At 45.6% G+C, this 23,042-nt stretch overlaps 2 protein-coding genes across 3 annotated transcripts in view; one reads left to right on the forward strand and one right to left on the reverse strand.

The window, feature by feature from the left end:
• On the forward strand, positions 1–22,396 carry clcnk (chloride voltage-gated channel K). Its single transcript, XM_021566381.3, has 19 exons — positions 1–578; positions 2,027–2,158; positions 2,341–2,469; positions 3,114–3,253; positions 3,398–3,475; positions 3,562–3,637; positions 3,878–4,003; positions 4,560–4,644; positions 12,026–12,127; positions 12,287–12,371; positions 12,528–12,689; positions 13,429–13,498; positions 13,787–13,897; positions 14,324–14,540; positions 14,878–15,011; positions 15,714–15,784; positions 15,915–15,995; positions 16,134–16,220; positions 20,762–22,396. Exons 1-19 carry the CDS (start codon positions 413–415, stop codon positions 20,798–20,800), a joined length of 2,091 nt encoding a protein of 696 aa, XP_021422056.2. The 5' UTR covers positions 1–412; the 3' UTR covers positions 20,801–22,396.
• The window catches only part of fam131c (family with sequence similarity 131 member C), an 18,047-nt gene continuing 17,022 nt past the window's right edge, over positions 22,018–23,042 (reverse strand). The window contains exon 6 of one of the 2 annotated variants that reach the window (XM_021566382.3): positions 22,018–22,859. In XM_021566382.3, coding sequence (XP_021422057.1) covers positions 22,585–22,859 — 275 coding nt within the window. In that variant the 3' untranslated portion in view covers positions 22,018–22,584. The remainder of the gene's footprint in view (positions 22,860–23,042) is intronic. The other variant, XM_090203325.1, reaches the window with a different exon arrangement.

The raw sequence follows: 23,042 nt of genomic DNA on the forward strand, positions 1-23,042 counted from the left end.
GGTGCCATTTGGGACGAGAACATTGAGTTCTTTCAAATTGTTAATATATTCCAAATGGGGCCTTCCACCCATGACCAGTATGGTAATTCATTAGAAGTGGTCTAATTTGTGAATAGAACACACCAATACCACACAGGCATCTTGAAGGCAAGTCCTCTGTATTTTCATTCAATTGATGTGACATACTTGATTTTGGTTATTCTTTTAGTTCACAGAACACTTGTGAATTAGGTAAATGCATTTTCTTTCAAATATATATTAGTACAGAAATGTTCAGGTGTTTAAAATTAAATGTCATGATAAAATGATAGTTACACAGTTTAACCATTGAAATACCCAAGCAACTATATAAAATAGAACATTCAGAACACCTTTGTGGAACTTGAACAACTCCACAAACAGCTTCAAGCAAATGGACTGCGTCCAACATATTGACTCAGCAAAAGTCAATGAAGGAGACAAAAAGGACGTAGAGCTACAAAATCAAAGGGACAAATTCATAGAGGGACAAAGACTCCTAATCCTCACCGATGAGCAGCCGTGGAAACCATGGAAACGGTCCCGCTCCTGGGTAAAAGGTCAGGCAAAAGGGATTATTACATTATTTTTTTTACCGCCGATCAATGCTAAATATAATGTTACAGTTTTTCTCAATTGCGTACAAGCAATTTTTGGATCTCTATTGAAACGTATCTATAGCAGAACAGCAAAGATCAAATCATTTTCTTGTCTTTGTAACTGCTTTGCATATCTCCTGTTTTTTTTTTACCTTTATTTAACTAGGCAGGGGCAGAACGACAGATTTTTACCTGGACAGCCAGGGGATTTGAACCAGCAACCTTTTGGTTACTGGCCCAATGCTCTAACCACTGGGCTACCTGCCGCCCCAAAAGCTCACCTTTTGCAAAATACAAATGTCATCAGTGAATACAAAATTCACTGTTAAGTGTTTAGTTCACAGAACATTAACGCATTGTTTTCATCAGAAGAGAAATGTGTGTAAATGTGTTCACTGTTTCCGACAATCAGTAAATACTACTTTAATAAATTCTAAATCACCCCATTTGAGTAGTGTCATACAATGTACAATATAGGGAAGATCTAGGCAATAGGGACTGTCTTATTTTTATGATTCTTCACAATATTGTGGACATGCCGAGATGCAGAGAAAGTTGGTTACTCCTAAGTAACTTGACCTACTCCTAAGTCATCATCTCCAAACATTGTCACCTTCCATTAAAGAGATTTGCTTTGCTGAGGCCTATAAATTCATATCGGTTGCGTTCCTCCATTGTATTCACCTGTCCTTGTTTCTTTAGTGGATTGTGTTTCTGTGCGCCAATGGAAAGTCTACAAAACTATTAGCAAACCAGCCTTTGTATTGAATACATGAAATTGGAATGTTATGATACCGATTAATAAATCCTGCACACAATGTGCTTCTTTTTTGTATATTTTTTATAAGTAATAATATTTTATTTGATGTGTATGAAATTGTTTGGTGAAATACGCATAAAATTAGAGTAATTGTCCATAATTCTGCAGCTTTGGATAGTTGTACTTCCAATTTTGATCATGTTGATTCACTGACTGCAAACTGTTTTTATTGATCTACTGGGATTTTTTTTAAACAAACTAACTTTCTGGTTTGTCTGCTTGGACTCTGGAGATGCTGTAAGTATGGTTGCATTAATCTTTTTGCAGGCAATTGTGTTCTTTTTGTTGAATGTATTTGCAGTTTTGACAGTATAATACAGTTTTGATTATTTATGATGTATTTATGTGTTGAGGCAAGTATATTTTGAAACACATTTACTGTTTTGCAAAAGACCACAGAGTTCTATGTCTTGTGGGCTCAGTTTTGAAAATCGATATTGTTCCAAAAAATGCTTGTACGGGATTAAGAAATATTGTAAGTGCCTACTTCAAGGGTAATCTGCTCTTATTTCATGTATTGTCAGTGTGTTCTATTACCATTTAGTCTGTGGTAAGTCTGCTAAGTTAACACATGTTGCTCTTTGTCTAGACTTTCTTGTGAGGGTCAGATGTGTCATGGGTTCCCTGATGGGTATGGAGTGGTACTGTTTCGCTGCTCTCGGGATTCTGACCGCCTTCCTTAGTTTTCTCATGGACCTGAGTGTGGCAAAGCTGCTTCGAGGTTAGAAACACACACACATATGCACAAACATTCAGTATAGAGTATGTAGCTGGGTGAGTGATGTCTCTCTCTCTCTCCACATCTCTCTCTCTCTCTCGCTCTCTCCACATCTCTCTCTCTCTCCACATCTCTCTCTCTCTCTCTCTCTCTCTCTCTCTCCCTCTCTCTCTCTCATATTGTAGCTCACCAGTGGTTGTATAGTCAGTTGGAGGGCCACTGTCTCCTGCAGTTCCTGTGCTGGACCCTGTACCCAGTCTCACTCTCTGCTCTATCCACATCTTTCTCTCAAAGCATCTGTCCATTCTCAGCAGGTAGGAGTTTAATAATTTGTCCCGCCCTGACAATGTAACAAAGTCCAAACATGGTGTTTTTATCCAAGTTACATAAACGTTAACTGACAGGAAAATAAAACAATTAGGGTATTTTCCAAATCCACAGAATGACATTTAGAGCTATGTAGCCAACAGAAAAAGTCTAACATGATCTTATCAATTAACCTACTATGAAATAATTTGTGAACCTATGAAACAATACGTCTGGCAGGCAGAAAAAGTCAAACATCATTGAATTGATGAATCGACCCTGAAATAATTAGTGGCATTGTCCTAGTCAGTATTTCTCTGTTTCTACATTCAGTGCAAGGGATTGACAAGCTATTGGTCATCTCCTATAGGCTATTTGAGGACTGCTTAGATTCAAACTAACACTTGAGAATTTGACTGTCATCATTTGTTTGGTATAACTTTTTGCTACCATGTCCTAACCCATGTAGAAAACTGTGAAATATCATTGTGCAACAGGCTTTAAAAGAATAATTATATTGCATTTTTGTATAAAATCCCAGTAATGTGCAGAGTAAAAAATAGTTGGTTGGAAAAAATGATACCACACAGGTCCACTGAGGTTAAAGGTCTAAGCCCCTGGTTGGCTCCTGTCTTTGGCTTTCCGCCTTCAGGTTCTGGGGTTCCAGAGGTGAGGACCATACTGTCTGGTGTGGACATGCCACATTACCTGTCCCTCACCAACCTATTTGCCAAATACGTGGGTCTCATCTGCACACTGGCAGCCGGCAGCACTGTCTTCCTGGGAAAAGTGGTATGATACTCCTCTTTTTTCTTATTTTTTACTTTCTCTCTCTCTCTCGCTCTCCTCTCATGCACACAGACACAAATTCTGTTTTTTCCCGATCTATTAATTTCCTGGGTTTTTCTATGTTTATTTCCCCGTTCCAACTTAAAGGGTCCATTTGTGCATCTCTCCACCATGGTGGGAGCCTATCTGAACCAACTCTGCACTGTTCTCCGTGGTGTGAAGGAGGTAATACTGTGTTACAGAAGAAAAAAAATCCACAAAGGGGCAATATGTTGTGTACTCATGTCCTCTTCTCCATGTTTTTTCTATAGGAGAGAACTGAAGGAGCGATGCTGGTCGTGGCTGCTGCTGTTGGAGTAGCCAGCTGCTTCGGGGCCCCTATCAGTGGTGTGTATAGAAGCCACATCACCATACAGTATCTAGAATAGAGTATTAGAATTCCAGTATATTTTATTTAAATGTATCACCTCACTTCATCTGTCTCTCTCTGAGGTGTGAAATTGACATGTACATCTCTCCTCTCGATCCTTTCCCATCGCGCTTTCCCCTCTCTCTCGTCCTCCTTCTTTTTCTGTTCTGCCTCCCCCACACCCTCTCCCCTGTATCTCTCTCCCTCCTCTCTCCTAGGTGTGTTGTTTAGTGTGGAGGTGATGAGCTCTCACTTCGCCCTAAAAGATTACTGCCCATGCTTCTTTGCGGCGGCCTGCGGAGCGCTCACCTTCCATCTGCTCTCCATGTGGAGCGGCGAGCAAGGTGAGGTGACCAATATAATTAAATATAATACATGTTTGGAATGTATCCCTGACCAAGATGGCTTCCGTTATCACCACACCTTAGAGCTTTAGGCAGATTGGTTGCTTCGTCATCTCCAATATTTATTGAAAACATAAATAAAATTGCACAATGAGCACTTTTTGTTTCTCAAATACATCGTTACGGTTTTGGTTAGCTAGCTAGAGATTTTTTTTCCATATTAGCATAGACGTGACATCAGTCAAAACACCTCAAACCAAGACATCAAGACCAACTGAAGCAAGTTACTTACGATTCCCCACATGGCAGTTTCTTGTCATCAATATCTGGCATCCAGAATCACAACAACACACAGCCTTCTGCTCCACTGAAGCTTGCTTGCCATTTTCGTGGCGTTCTCAGCTAGCCCGTCTATGAGGGTCAAAGCCTAATGTAATTGTTTTAGTACTGAATCGAGATGCATTATATAGTGATTTGATTACGAAAGGCCAAGAGAGAGTTGTGTGCAGTAGTATAGAGTGATAGGGTAGAAGACTGTGTTCTATGCCTCCTCCAGAGACTCTTCGGGCCTTGTTTCAAACCAGCTTCTCAGAAGACCTGCCGTTCTACCCACTGGAGATTCTGGTCTTTGCAATATTGGGGTAAGTCTGTTTTGTCACTATGTTGGTGAATCTTCTATAGTGGGGTAATATTTGATATGCGTATATATCCTGTATACCTCACACGAGACCCATAATACGACTATAAAGTTAATATGACAAAGTATAATAAATAAATTATCTGACTCCATAAAATGATTTAGTGATATACAACCAATACTCTTAAAGAGTTACAGGAATAGACTATCAAGAAGGGAATATGAATTGTCTATATCAAAGGCAGATGTTTAATATCATTGTAAAATTAATGAAATCACATACAAGGCATAACGCTCAAGTTACTAAGCATTAACAAGCATTACAAAGCATTATTCTAGGCATGACCGGAGAGTGAGAGAGAGAAGTCATAGTCGGAAAGGCCATGTCACCAGAGTCCATGGGGTGGAGAGAGAAAGAGAGAGAGTGTATCTCACCAGCACAGGTCAGGAACAAAGAAAGAGAGGGAGACAATGAAGCTTAGAACGTGTTATAAGCATCTGACTTGTTAAGTGAGTCAACTTCCATCAGTCCTACATGATTGAAAGACAACAAAACCTCTGCATCACAGAAATGGGGGAAAATGGGGGTTGGAGAGATATTCCTAAGCATTCCTAAGACAACACAAAGGAAACCTTGCATACAGTTAATGAGTCACTTTGGGGCTGTGCCGCCCTACATGTTCTATATTTATAGTTCATCTACAGTGTTCAAAATTGTTAAAATTGTTATTCATGTAATCGTTGCATCAGAGTAAGTGATGTTGTTCAGCTTTCATTAGATTGCAAATGTTAAACTTTGTCTTACCATCATACATGTTACCATCATACCTATGAGCTTTTCTCCACCATACCTTTTCTCTGGGTAGACTCTTACATTTCACTCTTTCCCTTCTCTCAATGACTTCCAACTGCCCATTGCTGCCTGTGCTATGGCTATATAAATGCATACAGTACCAGTCAAAGGACACACCTACTCATGCAAGTGTTTTTCTTTATTTTTTACTATTTTCTACATTGTGTAATAATAGTGAAGATATCAAAACTATGAAATAACACATATGGAATCATGTAGTAACCAAAAAAGTGTTAAACAAATCTAAATATATTTTAGATTTTAGATTCTTCAAAGTAGCCACCACGCCTTGCTGACAGGTTTGCCCAATCTTAGCATTCTCTCAACCAGCTTAATCTGGAATGCTTTTCCAACAGTTCTTGAAGGAGTTCCCACATATGCTGAGCTGTTGTTGGCTGCTTTTCCTTCACTCTGCGGTCCAACTCATCCCAAACCATCTCAATTTGGTTGAGGCCCGGGTGATTGTGGAGGCCAGGTCATCTGGCACTCCATCACTCTCCTTCTTGGTCAAATAGCCCTTACACAGCCTGGAGGTGTGTTGGATCATTGTCCTGTTGAAAAACAAATTATAGTCCCACTAAGTGCAAACCAGATGGGATGGCGTGTTGCTGCAGAATGCTGTGGTAACCATGCTGGTTAAGTGTGCTGTTAGAGCCGATTTGAACATATTTGTATAAAAGACTGAACATACCGAGCTCCATGTACATTTGTGTAAATATATTAAATATTAATGTATATGATGAAATATTAGGTACGTACCTTTATGATTTATATTTACCTGATTGAGATATATTCATTTGTTGTTAGTGTAACTCAGTTTTTGCCCCTCCCTTGCCCATTCATTGTACTGTGTGTTCGGATAAAGGCAGGAAGTTGGGCCTTCGGGTGAAGGAGTCCTTGCTAGACGCGGGAGCGGTATAGTTTTCTGACCATACAGACAGGTCATAATATGGATTTTCCATATCAAGTATTCTATGCTTTAAGTTGATTGGAGAATCATTTATTTGTTAGATATAAGAAGAATAAACATTTTTGTTGCACCATATCCCTGGATGTCATTGAATTTTTGGCCGTTTGGAAACCTTGAGTGTGGACTGTATGCGTACCAAACAACCCCGCTTCAGGCTTGGGCAGTGGCTATGGCAAAGAGGAAAGGAAGCCACTACATGTGCCTTGAATTCTAAATAAATAACTGACAGTGTCACCAGCAAAGCACCCCCACACATCACACCTCCTCCATACTTTACGGTAAATTCCATATATGCAGAAATCATCTGTTCACCTAGCCTACCAAAAATCTAAAATCTGGACTCATCAGACCAAAGGACAGATTTTCCCCCGTCTAATGTCCCATTGCTCGTGTTTCTTGGCCCAAACAAGTCTCTTCTTCTTATTGGTGTCCCTTAGTAGTGGGTTTTTTTCAGCAATTCGACCATGAAGGCCTGATTCACGCAGTCGCCTCTGAGCAGTCGATGTTACTTGAACTCTGTGAAGCATTTATTTGGGCTGCAATTTCTGAGGCTGGTAACTCTAATGAACTTATCCTCTGCAGCAGAGGTAACTCTGGGTTTTCCTTTCCTGTGGTGGTCCTCATGAGAGCCAGTTTCATCATAGCGTTGGATGGTTTTTGCAACTGCACCTGAAGAAACTTTCTGCATTGACTGACCTTCTGTCACGACTTCCGCCGAAGTTGGTCCCTCTCCTTGTTCGGGCGGAGTTCGTTGGTCGACGTCACCGGTTTTCTAGCCGCCACCGATCCACTTTTCATTTTCCATTTGTTTTGTCTTCATTGTACGCACCTGGTTTCCATTCCCATAATTATATGTTCCTTATTTAACCCTCTGGTTCCCCCATGGTTTTGTGCGTGTTTGTTCGTTGTAAGTTGGTCTGTATTTGTGAGCTTGATAATTTTCCTTCTTAGAGTATTTGTTTTTTTGAGTAAAGTGAATTACTCATCTCTGTGTCCTGCGCCTGACTCCGCCTTACCTGCTACACCTAGACACCTTACAGAAACACGCACCTGAAAATGGAGTCAGCAGGTGCACAAAGCCCTCCTTTGTTAGTAGAGGAGCACATCCAGCAGCACGCGTTGCCATGTTGCATAGTCTCGGCACAGCCATGGATCGCGTGCTGCAAACAATGGAGTGATGGGAGAGAGGAGGTTGTCCAGCGCCCCCATCATCATCACAACAACTTACACCGCTGTCCACCCCTCCTTAACCTGGTCCCAGTGGGATTTGGCTCACGCTTCCGAGGGAATATGATGGGTCGGCTGCCGGGTGCCAGGTGTTCCTACTCCAGCTGGAGCTCTACCTGACGACTGTCCACCCGGCTCCTTCGGGATGCGAGAAAGTGTCCGCCCTCGTATCCTGTCTTTCCGGGAAGGCTCTGTAGTGGGCCCAAGCCGTATGGGGAGAGGACGACGCGACATTGGACCACTATGAGGATTTCGCCGCTTCCGGGCGGTTTTCGACCATCCGCCTGAGGGTAGAGCGGTGGGGGGAACGCTTGTTTCACCTAAGGCAGGGGACGAGGAGCGCACAGGACTTTGCTTTGGACTTCCGAACCCTGGCCGCCGGCGTGGGAGGGAATGACAGGGCCCTGATGAAACATTACCGGTGCAGTCTGCGCGAGGACGTTCGTCGGGAGCTGGCCTGCAGGGTCACCACCCTTACATTCGACCAGCTGGTGGACTTGTTCATCCGGCTGGATAACCTGCTGGCCACCCGGGGACATCCATATCGGGGTCCGCCAGTTCCATCCCCCAGCACCTCCGACACCCATGGAGCTAGGAGGTGCTGCTCTTAGGGTGACTGGAGGTGGGGCCATTCCCTGCACTATCTGTGGCCGTAGAGGGCACACTGCTGGTCGGTGCTGGGGGGGTTCCTCAGGGAGTCGAGGCACCAGACTCACCCGGAGCCCCCTGTTGCTCACCTGTTTGTGTTTATAGAATTTCCTATAGTTTTCCCCGCATTCCCAGCATAAGGTGCTAGTAGATTCAGGCGCAGCTGGGAACTTTATTGATCATTCATTTGCCCATAGTTTAGGGATCCCCATTGTTTCTGTTGATATGCCCTTCCCTGTGCACACCTTAGATAGTCGACCATTAGGGTCAGGGCTGATTAGGCAGGCCACCGCCTCCACTATGCATGGTTACGCAGGAGGGTCATGAGAAGAGAATCAGTCTCTTCCTTATTGATTCTACTGCGTTTCCCGTGGTGCTGAGCCTACCCTATTTTGTGGCAACAGAGCTCTCAAGGGATGGTCATGAAGGTGCTCGGGGAGGTGTGTAGGTGTTTCCATCGGTGCGACTACGGTGGAGAGTCCAGACCAGATCTCCATCGTGCACATCCCCTCAGAATATGCCGATTTGGCTCTCCGATTTGACTCTACCACCCCATCGACGGGGGGTTGTGCGATAAATCTCCTGGTAGACACACACCTCTGTCACAGGAGGAGACGGCGGCTATGGAAACATATGTCTCCGAATCTCTGGGGCAGGGATACATTCAGCCATCCACTTCACCTGCCTCCGAGTTTATCTTTTGTGAAGAAGAAGGATGGAGGTCTGCGCCCGTGTATCGGCTATCAAGGTATCAATCAGATCACTGTGAGGTACAGCTACCCGCTGCCTCTCATAGCCAGTGCGATCGAGTCAATGCACGGGGCGCGCTTCTTCACAAAATTGGATCTCAGGAGCACTTACAATCTGGTGCGTATCCGGGAGGGCGACGAGTGGAAGACGGCATTTAGTACCACCTCTGGGCACTATGAGTACCTCATCATGCCTTACGGGTTGATGAATGCTCCATCAGTTTTCCAGGCATTTGTAGACAAGATTTTCCGGGACCTGCACGGGCAGGGTGTAGTGGTGTATATCGACGACATTCTGATGTACTCCGCTACACGCGCCGAGCATGTGTCCCTGGTGCGCAAGGTGCTTGGTCGCCTGTTGGAGCATGACCTGTTCGTCAAGGCTGAGAAATGTCTGTTCTTCCAACAGATTATCTCCTTCCTAGGGTACCGCATTTCCACGTCAGGGGTGGAGATGGAAAGTGACGGCATTTCAGCCGTGCGTAATTGGCCGACTCCAACCACGGTAAAGGAGGTGCAGCGGTTCTTAGGGTTTGCCAACTACTACCGGAAGTTTATCCGGGGCTTTGGTCAGGTAGCGGCTCCCATTACCTCACTGCTGAATGGGGGACCGGTGTGACTGCAGTGGTCAGCTGAGGCGGACATGGCTTTTGGTCACCTGAGGGCTCTGTTTACCTCGGCTCCCGTGTTGGCTCATCCGGATCCCTCCTTGGCATTCATAGTGGAGGTGGACGCGTTCGAGGCTGGGATAGTAGCTGTGCTGTCTCAGCGCTCGGGTACGCCACCAAAGCTCTGCCCCTGTGCCTTCTTTTAGAAGAAGCTCAGCTCGGCGGAGCGAAACTATGATGTGGGGGACCGGGAGCTGTTGGCTGTCGTAAAGGCTCTGAAGGTGTGGAGGCATTGGCTTGAGGGGGCTAAACACCCTTTTCTCATCTGTACTGACGACCGCAATCTGGAGTACATCCGGACGGCGAGGAGACTGAACCCTCGCCAGGCAAGGTGGGCCATGTTTTTCACCCGTTTTGTTTTCACCCTATCCTACAGACCAGGTTCCCAAAACTCTAAGGCAGACGCACTGTCCCGGGTGTGTGACACAGAGGAGCGGCCCATGGATCCCACTCCCATAATTACGGCTTCTTGCCTGGTGGCACCGGTGGTGTGGGAGCTGGACGCGGACATCGAGCGGACGTTACATACAGAGCAATACTCATCGGCAGTTACATACACTCCCACCCAGTGTCCAGCTGGGCATCTGTACGTTCCGTCTGCTGTCCGCGACCGTTTGATCTATTGGGCCCACATGTCACCCTCCTCTGGTCATCCTGGCATCGGTCAGCCACTGCCCTATCTTAGTGGGAAGTACTGGTGGTCCACCTTGGCTAAGAACGTGAGGGTTTATGTTTCCTCCTGCTCAGTGTGCGCCCAGTGCAAGGCACCTAGACACCTGCCCAGAGGGAAATTACAACTCCTACCCATTCTACAACGGCCGTGGTCACACCTGTCGGTGGATTTCTTGACGAATCTTCCCCCTTCACAGGGAAACACCACGATCCTGGTCGTTGTGGATCGGTTTTCTAAGTCCTGCCGTCTCCTTCCTTCCTCACCGCAGTGAGGCCCCGGTGTTCGCACCTGGTCTGGCTCTCGACCCAAAACCTGCCCCTCCGCCTGCCCTGCCGGAAACTGGGTCCGCGGTTTGTGGGGCCATTTAAAGTCCTGAGGAGACTGAACGAGGTTAGTTACAGGTTACAGCTCCCCCTGATTACCATATTAACCCCTCGTTCCATGTGTCTCTCTTCAGGCCGGTGGTGGCTGGTCCATTCCAGGAATCTGAGGTGCGGGAGGTTCCTCCGCTCCCTCTGGACATTCGAGCCATCATGGACTCAAGGCGTCGGGCGAGAGTCCTTCAGTACCTCGTGGAGTGGGAGGGGTACGGTCCAGAGGAGAGATGTTGGGTGCCGGTGGAGGACATCCTGGACCCTTCATTGGTGCGAGAGTTTCACCATCTCCACCCGGATCGCACTGCGCCTCGTCCTCCGGGTCGTCCCCGAGGCCCGTGTCGGCGCGCTGCTGTAGCCACGCGTCAAGGGGGGGGGGGGGGGGGTACTGTCATGACTACTGTCTCCTTGTTCGGGCGGCGTTCGGTGGTCGACGTCACCGGTTTTCTAGCCGCCACGATCCACTTTTAATTTTCCATTTGTTTTGTCTTCATTGTACACACCCGGTTTCCATTCCCATAATTATATGTTCCTTATTTAACCCTCTGGTTCCCCCATGGTTTTGTGCGTGTTTGTTCAGTTGTAAATTGGTCTGTATTTGTGAGCTTGATTATTTTCCTTCTTGGAATATTTGTTGTTTTGAGTAAAGTTACGTGAATTACTCATCTCTGTGTCCTGCGCCTGACTCCTCCTTACCTGCTACACCTAGACGCCTTACACCTTCATGTCTTAAAGTATGGACTGTATTTGCTCTTTGCTTATTTGAGCTGTTCTTGCCATAATATGGACTTGGTATTTTACCAAATAGGGCTTTCTTCTGTGTACCAGCCCTACCTTGTCACAACACAACTGATTGGCTCAAACTTATTAAGAAGGAAAGAAATTCCACAAATACATTTTTTACCAATGCACACCTGTTAATTAAAGTGCATTCCAGGTGACTACCTCAGGAAGCTGGTTGAGAGAATGCCAACAGTGTGCAAAGCTGTCATCAAGGCAAAGCGTGGCTACTTTGAAGAATCTCAAATAGAAACACTATTTTGGTTACTACATAATTCCATATGTGTTATTTCATAGTTTTGATGTCTTCACTATTATTCTACAATGTAGAAAATAGTAAAAAATAAAGACAAACCCTTGAATGAGTAAGTGTGTCCAAACTTTTGACTGGTACTGTATGCTCCTGCAGCTCTAACTGTGTATTTCTTTATCTCCCCAATCAGGCTTCTGTGCGGAGCAGTTAGCTGTGTCTACCTATTCTGTCACCGTTGGATACTGCTGTTCATAAAGACAAACAAAATCCTAATCAAAGTCTTGTCGACTGAGTGAGCAACCTGTGTTTAGAAACACTCCATTGTATATTTTTCTGTGAATCAGCCATTTTATATTACACAAAAACATATGATAAGTTGGATGTTGATCTAACTGTTGATCCATTCCATGAAATAATAAGATGCTGTTTGGATGTCTCTCTCTCTCTCTAGGAAGGCCCTATACTCCGCTATGGTGGTGTTCCTTCTGGCATCTGTGACGTTCCCTCTTTCTGCTGGTCAATATATGGCTTCCAAGGTGAGAAGGATTTTTATGAGACAACATTGACAAGACATGACATTGAAAGTATTGTCGCAGGATTGTTATTTTGAATGGATAAGTTGGAAGGCTCCAGCTTCTTCTTCTTCTTTGGTGAACCCTGCTGAAGGAAGGTGCTTTGTTTTTCTACCACAGCTCACCATTAAGCAGCTCCTCTCTTCCCTCCTGGACAGCAGGCAGTGGACCTCTCAATCCCACAATGCCTCTGTGGTTTTGCAACCAAACTTGTGTCCCTGGTCAGAGTGGATTCCTTCAGGGAATCCGTACCTCACTTTGGGATTCTTCCTATTCATGAAGGTACATGGGAGGAAAATAATAATGGATAGAATTGAAAGAGTAATCTATATATGAATAATGTGAAAACATTTGTAAAACCTTTATCTCGAATTCACAAGAGATGCTGTTAACGAAAGCAGAAGTGCAAATATATCAGCCCCAAGCTCCGCCAGGGGGCACAATTATTCCTTTAGTAATTTTCTCCTCTGGCGTCCCAACTTGATCTGCCACATAAAACATTATCTTAAGGGTCTGCATATTTTTCACAGGTTTTTTAGGGCTGTTCGGAATTAAAGATAGTTTAGGGGGAAACTGGCACCTTTGCAGCCTGAATGGAGTATGTTTCATGTGGCTGTTTGTCGCGAGGGTATCACGTCTGGGCAGATCCAGTTGGAACGCCATAGGAGAAAACGACACAAACCATAATTGCACCCTCTGGCGGACCTTGGAGTTGGCACTATACATTAATTTGACCGTTGTGCACTACTCTGGCTTTGTACATGGACTGTATATCAGTACATCTGTGTGAAAAAGCTTTTATGTGGGGAAAAAATTGTGGAAAAGCTCATTTAAATGGTTCAATTGTGGAAAGCTAATTTAAATAGTTACATTTCAGCTGATTCTCAAGGCAATTTTCACACTCATACAGATTCCTATTCATATCACAATAATTACAGTCATTCTGACAGTTAAATGCAATTCTTGAATATTTGAGCAGAATGTTTGACTTCCACTGTCTTTCACTGTTTCTGTTGTGGAGCTGTGGATGTTGGTGTTGGCTTGCACCTTACCCCTGCCAGCCGGATACTTTATGCCTGTCTTTATCTATGGTAAGTGAGAGGGGTTAAATCAGCCTGGTCCCAGATATGTTTGTGCTCTTTTGCTAATGACAACTCCATTGCTGTCATTGTCAAGCCATGTCACTGTCAAGCCATAGTTAAAGCCATGTTATGATAGCACAAACAGACTGGCACTTAGGCTAGGGGAGAATAACCAAATCATGTGGCCAAACATGTGACCAAACTGCCGATGAGTATCGCCACCCAATACTAAGTAATGTGTGTTCATTTACATTTTTGATGTTAACAATTGTCCCTGTATTTGTTGCTGTTGGTCAGGTGCTGCTATAGGACGTTTATTCGGGGAAGGATTGGCATTTGTGTCCCTAAATGGTGTCTATTTAGGCCAGGACAGGAATCCAATCAACCCTGGAGGCTATGCACTGGCTGGTAAACTAAGTGTATACAGACATGTCATTTGAAATTGATAAATATAAACAATGGTATCTTTATTTACATGGTTAGCAGCTGGAAACAGAATGATGAACTAATCATTTCAGAAGGGAAATTCTGTTTGTTCTCTTTTGCCAACTCCTACATGCATCTGTTGTAACTCCAAACATGTTTGCCATGACAATTCCATAAGGATTTGGCCAGAGAGGACAAACAGACTAGGAAGCTCCAGCTTTAACCTTTTATATAGCCTTGTAAATATTGTATAGGGCTACCAAGTTCTAATTTGTTTGATCTAAATTAAGAATTTGGGGTGTTCAGCATACCTATCAAATAGAGATAGGAACATGGATGACATAAGGTTCCATCCTTTAAAGCATGGGCAATGAGCTATACTGTATTGTCCATGCTGTATCATCTAAGGTGCAGCAGCATTCTCAGGAGCGGTCACACACACGCTGTCCCCTGCTCTCCTGACTCTGGAGCTGACCGGCCAGTCCACTCACGCCGCACCCATTCTCCTCGCCACACTGGTGGCCAATGCCCTGGCACGCTCTGGGCAGCGGCCATCCTTCTACGATGCCCTCTCCATCAGCAAGAAGCTCCCGCACTTACCCTCCCTGCTCAAGGTCTGCCCAAGGTGAGTCACACAGGACACATTACCCAGCTAGCACAGAACATTATCATAACATTCCCTAAAGATTTTATTTTGGTTATTCAAAGATGACATCTTTTTTAACACAACTTTCTGTCAACAAAATGTTTTAGCTCAGTAGCAACATGAAGCACTGAAGAAAGTGTATGCGAAAACCAAAGATTTTATCAAAGAGACACGTTTTCAAACCGCTCAAACATTTTACAGCCACCCACACATATTAATGGCTCCTCCTTAAATGATTGGACTACAGCTGCATTTCATAAGTGAATCAAAGTAAATACCCCAGTTATTGACATGAGAGATCTTGTGTTTCCCCCAGGCTCTTCTCTGTCCCAATAGGGAAGGTCCTGGATCCTGGAGGTCCAGTGCTGGAGAGGACAGCTGGGCCAACGGAGATTCAGCAGGTTCTCAACACCTGCAGCCAGACACAAATCCCTGTGGTTGACACACTGGGTGAGTGTACCCACTTCAAAACCTAGTAGAGATAATTAGCATAGCGGCAAGCCCCTGTCCACCTGATGGTGATAGAACAGCGGTTTGCCGCATGGGGGGTTCTGATGGCAAAACGACAGCTTGTTTACTGGGACAGACTTACAACATTTAAACCTAGTTTGAAGGTTTTTTGTCCAACATATGGTCGGGGTCCCTGTGACATTATTCCACAATAGTTAATGGCAACCCAACTCTCACTTATACGTCAACTGGCAGTCGCCATGTTGCTATGGGCATGAGATAGAAATGATGAACTATGTAAAAACTTTTACTGTCTCAGTTTGATATGACAGTGCTGTGATAGGAGATGGGGAATTAAGAAATAAGTGAGAAAAGGTCCATCAGGTCAGGTGAGATGTATGACAGCAATTAAATAAGTTGGAGGCATTTGTATGTATTCATTTGAAAGAGTATTGTGTTTCTCATAACTACACAATACTGCAGTTAATAGTAGTTTTGGAATTGTTAGCTAGATTACTTGTTGGTTATTACTGCATTGTCGGAACTAGAAGCACAAGCATTTCGCTATACTCGCATTAACATCTGCTAACCATGTGTATGTGACAAATACAATTTGATTTGATTTGATTTTAATAACACTGCAGTACTAATTGTGTTCGTCCCTGTCCTATGCTTCGCTCTTGGTTCGCTCTTGGTTTGAAGACTCAAGGATTCTGCTGGGATCAATTAACAGATCGGACCTGCAGACATTTCTATGCCACAACCACAATAAGGTCAGTGGATTGATTCAACCAGGAAACGAAGGAATGCTATGTGAGTCTATCACTCTTATTAGGTGTTTTGACATTGACAAGATGTCACATTCTGTTTTTAAACATGACGTACCATTACTTTATTTATCAGGTATTGAAGAAACAGTTGGTGGATATGTGTTCTATTCGGCCTGTTTCTGTCCAGCTCTCTCCTGATACCACTGTCCAGGAGGTGAGGAGTTTGAGGAGACACTCACTTGTCAGGGACACATCTGTGTAGGTGTATGGTGTCAATATAAGGCCAGCCTCCGTCTCAGCTGGACGTGTGTCAGTTTCATGTCAGTGAATTCTTCTCTCTCACTTGTGTCAGGCTCATGGCGTCCTCAGTGTGCTGTGTGGCGAGAGCTTGTTTGTGACTGAAAGGGGGAGGCTATCTGGTGTTGTCACATGGCCAGAGGTGACGAGTGCTTCCCGACATGCACCCACGCATGCACACACACATATAGACATTACCACGCCTACTACTAGCCTAGACAGCTACACATTATATGAGACATACAGTACCAAAGTTTGGACATACCTACTCATCCAAGGGTTTTTCTTTATTTTACTATTTTCTACATTGTAGAATAATAGTGAAGACATCAAAACGATGAAAAAACACATGGAATCTTGTAGTAACCAAAAAAGTGTTAAACAAATCAAAATATATTTAACATTTTAGATTCTTCAAGTAGCCATCCTTTGCCTTGCTTGACAGCTTTCCACACTCTTGGCATTCTCTCAACCAGCTTCACCTGGAATGCTTTTCCAACAGTCTTGAAGGAGTTCCCACAACATGCTGAGAATTTGTTGACTGCTTTTCCTTCACTCTGCGGTCCAACTCATCCCAAACCATCTTAATTTGTTTGAGGTCTGAGGATTGTGGAGGCCAGGTCATCCGATGCAGCACTCCATCACTCTCCTTCTTGGTCAAATAGCACCTACACAGCCTGGAGGTGTGTTGGGTCATTGTCCTTTTGAAGGCCTGATTCATGCAGTCTCCTCTGAATAGTTGATGTTGAGATGTGTCTGTTACTTGAACTCTTTGAAGCATTTATTTGGGCTGCAATTTCTGAGGCTGGTAACTCTAATGAACGTATCCTCTGCAGCAGAGGTAACTCTGGGACTTCCGAGGATACCGGGGAGCCGGGTACAGTGGCGATGCGCTTGTCGTCGATACCTGGAGGTAGTCTTGAGAAGGGCCGACCAGGATCTCTTCCAGGTACGACGACAGTGGTGGACAAACATCTGGGCCGAAGGTATGCCCGACCTCTTCCTCCTGCTCAGGAAAGAGTGGGGACTGATACCACAGGGAACACTCAGAGGGTGATAGACCCGTGGCAGAGCAAGGAAGGGTGTTGCGGGTGTATTCAACACACACTAGCTGCTGGCTCCAGGTGGTGAGGTTGGCGGAGACCAGGCAGCGCAGAGTCGTCTCCAGGTCTTGGTTGGCTCGCTCTGACTGGCCGTTGGACTGGGGATGGAACCCGGAGGACAAGCTGGCTGACGACCCAATGAGTGTGCAGAACACCTTCCAGAACCAGGACGAGAACTGAGGACCCCGGTCGGAGACCACGTACACTGGCAGTCCATGGATCCGAGAGACGTGCTGCACCATGATCTGTGACGTCTCTTTGGCAAAGGGTAGCTTTGGGAGAGGAATGAAGTGGATGGCTTAGGAAAACTGATCCACTACAATCAGGATGGCGGTGTAGACATCAGACGGGGGGAGACCTGTGACAAAGTCCAGGGATATGTGAGACCAGGGACCGTGAGGGACAGGCAGAGGTTGAAGGAGACCAGACGGAGCTTGCCGAGGAGTCTTGTTCTGTGCACAGATCGTGCATGCGGCGACGAACGAGAAGACATCAGGAATCATGGTAGGCCACTAAAAGCGCTGTCACACAAAGGCCAGTGTCCACCTGGAGCCTGGGTGGCAGGCAAGACTTGAGGAGTGGGCCCACTCCAGGACCGAGGAGCGGACTTCGTTATGAACAAACCTCCGGTTATCTGGGTCCCCACTGGGGTTCAGTCGCGAATGCTGCACCTCACAACCTGCTTCCCTATTCCCCAGCTGAGTGCCGTCGCCAGGCATGAGGTGAGAAGGATGGTCTCGGGTTCTGGGGTTGAAGCCGGGAGCTTGCCTGTAATTGAGGCGCTTGGCGGTGCAGAGATATTCCAGGTTCTTGTGGTCGGTCCACACAATGAACGGATGTTCCGCCGACTCCAGCCAGTGCCTCCACTCCTCCAACACAAGAAGGAGAAGAAGGCGCAGGGATGTAACTTAAGGTCCAGGGCATGACGCTGGGACAGGACAGCCCCCACTCCAATATCCGAAGCATCGGCCTCCACCCCGAATTGGCCGAACGGGTCAGGATAAACCCAGATGGGAGCTGTGGTGAAGGTGAACGCCCGGTCAGCAGCTGGGGACCACGTGAACGGAACCTTGGGAGAGGTGAGGGCAGACAGGGAGGAGGCCTGCATAAAGCGGCGATAAAAGTTGACAAACCCCAGGAAACAATGCAGCTGCACACTGGATGTAGCCTGGGTCCAATCCACCACCGCTCTCACTTTTCCAGGATCCATCTGTACACTCCCTGCAGCTATGATGTAACCCAGAAAGGGGATGGGAGAGGGATGGAATTCACATTTCTCTGCTTTTACAAAAAGCTGGTTCCCCAGGAGGCGTTGGAGAACCTGTCGGACGTGGAGCACGTGTTCTTGGGCGGAGCTGGAGAAGACAAGGATGTCATTGAGGTAGACAAAGATGAACCGATTCAACATGCCGTAGAGAATGTCATTAACCAGAGCCTGGAACAGAGCAGGGGCCAAATGGCATGACCAAATACTCGTAGTAACCGCTTGTCGTGTCGAAGGCAGTCTTCCACTCGTCCCCTTCCTGTATCTGCACCAGGTGTTAGGCGTTCTGTAGGTCCAGCTTGGAGAACACGGTGGCCCCCTGGAGCAGCTCAAAGGCCGAGGAGATGAGGGGTAGCGGTTCTTCACTGTGATGTTGTTGAGACCCTGGTAGTCAATGCACGGGCACAGGGGATTGTCCTTCTTCTCCACAAGAAGAACCCTGCGCCGGCAAGGGAGGCAGAAGGACGGATGACCGCTGCAGCTAGGGAGTCCTTAATGTAGGTCTCCGTCGCCTGGGTCTCTGGACCCGACAGAAAGTACAGTTGTCCCTGGGGCGGAGTGGTTTCTGGGAGAAGGTCAATCCCGCAGTCATATAGTCGGTGTGGCGGAAGCGAAGTGTCCCGGGCCTTACTGAACACCTCCAGGAGGTCCTGGTACTCCACGGTAATGGCAAAAAGGTCTGGGGCAACTTCCGAGCCACCAGGAAGACGTTCCGGGGCAGGCTGCGCTGACTTCAGGCAATGGGTATGGCAGAATGGGCTCCAGCCCATGATGGCACCAGCAGACCAGCTCTCATCGGCCCCAGAGATTTCGGCTGGTTCCCCCACAGCAAAATGGCATGAAAAGGGGTGCGAGTAAGGGGAGAGGAAAAGTTATCCGTATTGCCCGCCAGAGTACTCACTCCTACAGGTGAGCCTGGTCTTTTAGTGGACAGGTGGAGACAAAATGACCAGTAGTCCCGCAATACAGGCAACTCTTAGTGTGAAGACTGTATAGCCATTCAGCTGGAGACAGCCTAGCTCTGCCTAGTTGCATAGGCTCGGGAAGAGGTGAATTGGCAGTCTTCGGAGACTCTCAGGGGAACTCGGGCAAGGTGGAATCCTTGGACGGGCGAGTGAAATCAAATCTCCTCTCCTCCCTTCGTTCCCGTAATCGCCAATCAATTTGAATGGTCAAGGCGATGAGCTAGTCGAGATCCGTCGGTAGATCCCGGGCTGCATGCTCGTCCTTTACCTCCTCCAATACATGTGAAACAGCGCTTCCGGGTTCCAGGCACTCTCAGCTGCCAACGTGCCGAAATTCACTGCATAGTCTGTCACACTGCGGGAGTCTTGCCGGAGTAACTTCCGGGCAGCCTCTGTCCCGGACAATGGAGCATTGAACTCCTCTTGCCTGCCGTAGACCACGCAAGAGCCCTTCCGGACATCAGCGTGTTGAGGTACGCTATCTTAGAGTGGTCTGAGGGGAAGGAGGAGGGCAGCAGCTTGATGATGAGGGAACACTGAGCGAGAAATGCCCGACAGGTGCCCAACTCTCCATCAAAGTGTTCCGGGGGAGGTAAGCGGGGTTCCTGGGAAACCGGGGTGACCAGGTAGGCGGCACAGCCAGGTTACTGAGGGGCTGGGAGGTTACCGTCATGGTACGTTGCCTAACAGACAACTCGCAGAATTGCTCCAGCAATGTGTTCAACACTTGGTCAATGCGTTCAGCCAAGGTCTGGAACCCTTCCATAAGACCACGAAGCAACTGACTGACCTTCATGTCTTAAAGTAATGATGGACTGTCGTTACTCTTTGCTTATTTGAGCTGTTCTTGCCATAATATGGACTTGGTATTTTACCAAATAGGGCTATCTTCTGTGTACCCACCCCTACCTTCTCACAACACAACTGATTGTCTCAAACGCATTAAGGAAAGAAATTCCACAAATGAACTTTTAACAAGGCCCACCTGTTAATTGAAATTCCAGGTGACTACCTGACTACTAGCTTGTTGAGAGAATGCCAAGTGTGCAAAGCTGTCATCAAGGCAAAGTGTGGCTACATTGAAGAATGTAAAATATATTTCATCGTTTTGATGTCTTCACTATTATTCTACAATGTAGAAAATAGTTTTTTTTTTAAATATCAAAAACCCTTGAATGAGTAGGTGTGTCCAAACATTTGACTGGTACTGTATGTTTTTTCCATACACAGCCATACTAATACATATACAGTACATCTCCATCAGCTCTCATTCTTGTTTTCTCTCCCTCTCTCTCTCTCTCTCTCTCTCTCTCTCACTCTCTCTCTATCTCTTGTTCTATCTTTCTCACAGATGAAGAGAATGATGGCAGATTTGGCTGATGACCTCTAAGCTATTATTTACTCCCAACAAGGACCTATCCCTAACTACGCCGAATAATATTGATTCTCATAATGCTAATAATGATACTTTGTCTTAATTTTGTAATGATAAGCTTTTTGCTAATCACCAATGTTATGTTCTGCTGGAGGAGATGTAACTCCCTTGCAGTTTTGGACTATCTTGTTTACTGACCCAGAGATATCTCTAAGGACACTGTGATATTCAAAGTAATTACACGTCGTGCTCAAGAACATCCCTTAGCCTTAGTGTGTTATTTATCAGGATATTGCATGTGCTCTTATGCCTTATTGTGAGTTAGAGCAACTTCAACCAATAGTGGATTCTGTGATGCCGCAAACAACTTCTCTTCTGCTTCAGGCCATTATTTACTTATCCGTTGCTCCCAGCAATTTTCTCCCTTCAATTCAGTCCTTTTTCACTTTGAGCAGAAGGACCCATTGTTGTTGTACAGGTCTGATTTAGGGCTAGATTCTATGAGATCCACGGTAGCCGACACACACATAGTGGTTGTTTTGGCGGTGTCGCAAGTGAAACTGTGTTAGAGCTATCACATCCACAAGCGGCTTCCGGCATTATACCTAAAGCGGACATTGCCATTGGCTAAATGGAGTCGCATTAAGAGAAATCCCATGCAGCCTTGTTTACCTGTTCGAAATGTATGTAAATGTATGTTCAAAATTAGATGTAATCTACACCTCAATTAGGCTGATAGGAATCCTCATTATTTTGTTTAATGATTTTCAATTTGATATATAGCCTACACTTTCTCGTTCTGAACTTCTAACGCGAGTGGGACTGGTCTGGCTTAGTGACAATGACCCCACAAGCAGCTGCTCAGCGATTTGACAGCTCTAACATAGTTACACCTCTGCCATCTCCGCAATTGGACTTTGTAGGGCTGCAACAGGGGAACAAAAGCACAGACCCAATGTGTACTACAGCATTGTGTAAATGTCTATTGAAAGAACAAGGGGCGAGATAACGGTAATATTCTAGTCTCCCTTTATCTCCCTGTCTCTCTCTCTTTCTCTCTCACTCTCTCTTTTCCTTGGATCCTTCCTTCTGCTCCCTCTTCCCTTTCTCCCTAGCAGACAAGTGTGAATAATGTCTAATCATAGATGGGGACTCAGATAATTGGGTACACACATTATGTCTGCCACCCTACTCTCTCCCGCTCTCCTGTCTCATAGAGCTATAGGAAGACCCTGAGTGGAGACATTCTGGAGTGTAACGCTAATTCAAGCTTGACATTTCATTGTGGCAATTTTTCTGATTATCTATCTTTTCAGTCCATTTAATTGAAATTGGATTCAATCAAAAACTGCAATGTGAATGAGCAACTCCACCATACGTGTCACATAATTGAACGTATTATGGTACAATGAACACAATATATACACAAAGAAGAATAGTTATTCTTGACTGATGTATTTTCCTATGTACAATTCCATGGTTCACATGATTTGACAATTTACAATGTTGTACATTCAAAAAAGTTTCTCAAAGGCTACAGGTGGTTCTGCGTACACCGCATCTGTGTCTTAAACCTGTACATTTCAACAGAAAATAAATGTCTCACTCAGATATGTCTACGTCCCAATTCCTTGCGGTGGGATTATTCCTCTCCTTTCTGAGAACTGTTCCTCATTTTGTGTTTTAGATTACATGAATTTTGATCAGTCACCGGTCCAAAATTAGTGCTTCTGCTTCATCTCCATTTTTAAAGGTGGGGATGGAAGTGTCCCCCAAACAGTGTCTTCTCTTCTGTTCTGCTAGTTGTAAAAAACCTCATCCTCATATAGGGAGCTGCTGTCTACGTGTTGAACGGTGGTGGCCTCTGAAGCTCCAGTCCTCCCGTCCTCTGGGGGGCGCCGCTCACTGTCTGGCTGAGAGGGGGGAGATATGGGGGAAACAGAAAAGACGGGGTGTGGAGGCCCCAGGTAGCCAGCATCGTAGCTGTTGTTGTCCTTTGTGTGGATACTGTACAGCTGCTGTGGGAGCCCAACGCTGCCAACGTCTAACAGAAAGTTAGACACGAAGTGGCTGTCTGGGGGACAGGAAGTTGACAATACAGAAATTATCATTCAGGGGGTTTTACATGAGAGAACATGACAACATGGGCTAAAATAGTTAGTGAAACAAAGAAGTGGAAAGATGGGTTAGAAATTATATTTAACTAAATACAAGAAGCCTCCACATTTGACAAGGATTATTTTGATGTGGAACTGGT

This window comes from Oncorhynchus mykiss, chromosome 16 (genome assembly GCF_057628025.1).
Source record: "Oncorhynchus mykiss isolate SJ-2025 chromosome 16, ASM5762802v1, whole genome shotgun sequence".
Classification (NCBI taxonomy): domain Eukaryota; kingdom Metazoa; phylum Chordata; class Actinopteri; order Salmoniformes; family Salmonidae; genus Oncorhynchus; species Oncorhynchus mykiss.

Excerpts from the sequence above, each read along its gene's own strand:
- clcnk (XM_021566381.3), top strand. The coding sequence starts at position 413 with ATGGACTGCGTCCAACATATTGACTCAGCAAAAGTCAATGAAGGAGAC. Across the intron at positions 4,645-12,025 it reads CTGGTCTTTGCAATATTGGG|GCTTCTGTGCGGAGCAGTTA; the intron begins GTAAGTCTGTTT and ends CTCCCCAATCAG. Across the intron at positions 15,996-16,133 it reads CTGATACCACTGTCCAGGAG|GCTCATGGCGTCCTCAGTGT; the intron begins GTGAGGAGTTTG and ends CACTTGTGTCAG.